The sequence below is a fragment of the Seriola lalandi genome, unplaced genomic scaffold (genome assembly GCF_002814215.2).
Source record: "Seriola lalandi dorsalis isolate HSWRI2012SDOR001 ecotype SW California unplaced genomic scaffold, Sedor1 jcf7180002040032, whole genome shotgun sequence".
Lineage (NCBI taxonomy): Eukaryota > Metazoa > Chordata > Actinopteri > Carangiformes > Carangidae > Seriola > Seriola lalandi.
In genome coordinates, this window is record NW_019510602.1 from 1 (window position 1) to 1,373 (window position 1,373).

General features: G+C 44.6%; 1 protein-coding gene across 1 annotated transcript; it reads left to right on the top strand.

Moving 5' to 3' along the window:
- Nucleotides 1-6: 6 nt before the first annotated feature.
- LOC147819835 (verrucotoxin subunit beta-like) lies at nucleotides 7-1,370 on the top strand (the record flags this gene model as incomplete). Its single annotated transcript, XM_087170236.1, has 1 exon — nucleotides 7-1,370. A coding segment is annotated over exon 1 (1,335 nt), but the record flags the coding sequence as incomplete, so codon positions are not given.
- Between the last annotated feature and the right edge of the window lie 3 nt (nucleotides 1,371-1,373).

A 1,373-nucleotide genomic window follows, 5' to 3' on the forward strand; every position in this document is an offset into this window, starting at 1 on the left:
TCCAAGACACAAAGAAATCTCACAAACAAGCCAGGATGACTCTTCAGTACAAAACGACAACAAAGTTTGAAACATTAACGATGTCTCACCTGGCTCATGGACAGGTATCTCATCCCAATGTGTTTGAGGATGACACTGCCACTCATGTTGTCACAGCCATCTTGTACGGAGCTGGTGCTTACTTTGTGTTTGACAGAGAATCATCATCAGAGGACGATAAGAAACAAGTGGAGGGGGAGGCGAATCTCACCTTCAATAAGCTGAAATTCCTCACAGCAAGTGGTGAGGGATCACTCAACATGAATGAACAAGAGAAAGCAGCAGTTGAAAGATTTAGCTGCACATTTCATGGAGACTTCAAGTTACCTTCCAACCCAACGTCCTTCAACGAGGCTGTGAGTGTTTACAGAAACCTTCCCAACATGCTGGGAGAGAATGGAGAACATGCTGTTCCACTCAGGGTGTGGCTCTACCCTCTGGTGAGGTTGAATTCAAGAGCAGCAAGACTCCAAAGAGACATCAGCAATTCTCTCATCACATACTCATCAGAAACAATCGAGAGTCTAAACCAGACAGAGATGAGATGCAGTGACATAATCAAAGATGCCGCAGCAACAACATTTCCTGCCATGGAAAAGAAGGTTCAGGATTTGATGCAGATGTGCAAACGGTACAAGCTTGACTTCATGCAGAAGCTCGGTAAAGTGCTTCCTTCAATCCGAGGGGGTGGGAAAGAGGAGAGTGCCATGGAGGACATCCTTAAGGCTCATGAGAAGTCACCATTCAATAACAAAGACCTGGAGCAGTGGCTAAAAACCAAGGGGAGGGAATCAGATACACTGAAGTCCTTCCTTGAACAACTGGAGAAACTAGGTATAAAAATGGACGACAATTTGGATCACCTCTTGTCTGATTTAAAGGTCAGAAATATTGTGTGCTTTTCCTTTACCTCAGTAGACCAGCCTGACAGTTTCTTGGTCAAACTGTCAAATCATCTCAGACCAGCAGGAATGATGGACACTGCTGGAGAGTCCTCTGATCTACAGAGCAGAAACACAGAGTGGCTCTCCACTGATACCAGACAGATAATGAGGAAACAACTACAACTGTTTGAAGAACTGAAGAAATTGAGCAGCAGTGCTGACACCAAATTCATATTTGCATCAAAATATGATGGAAGTCATCCTGGGGCATGTATTTTCATATATGAAGAAGGGTCTGACGATGCAGTCTGCTTTGTTCCTCCATCAAAACCTGCCACCCCAACAGCTACTGCTGTGTCACATGACAGCGTAACAGTTACAGTGTCTGAACCAGACTCTGCCACTGTAGAAACCAGAGTAGAATACAGAATCAGACAGAGACAGGACACA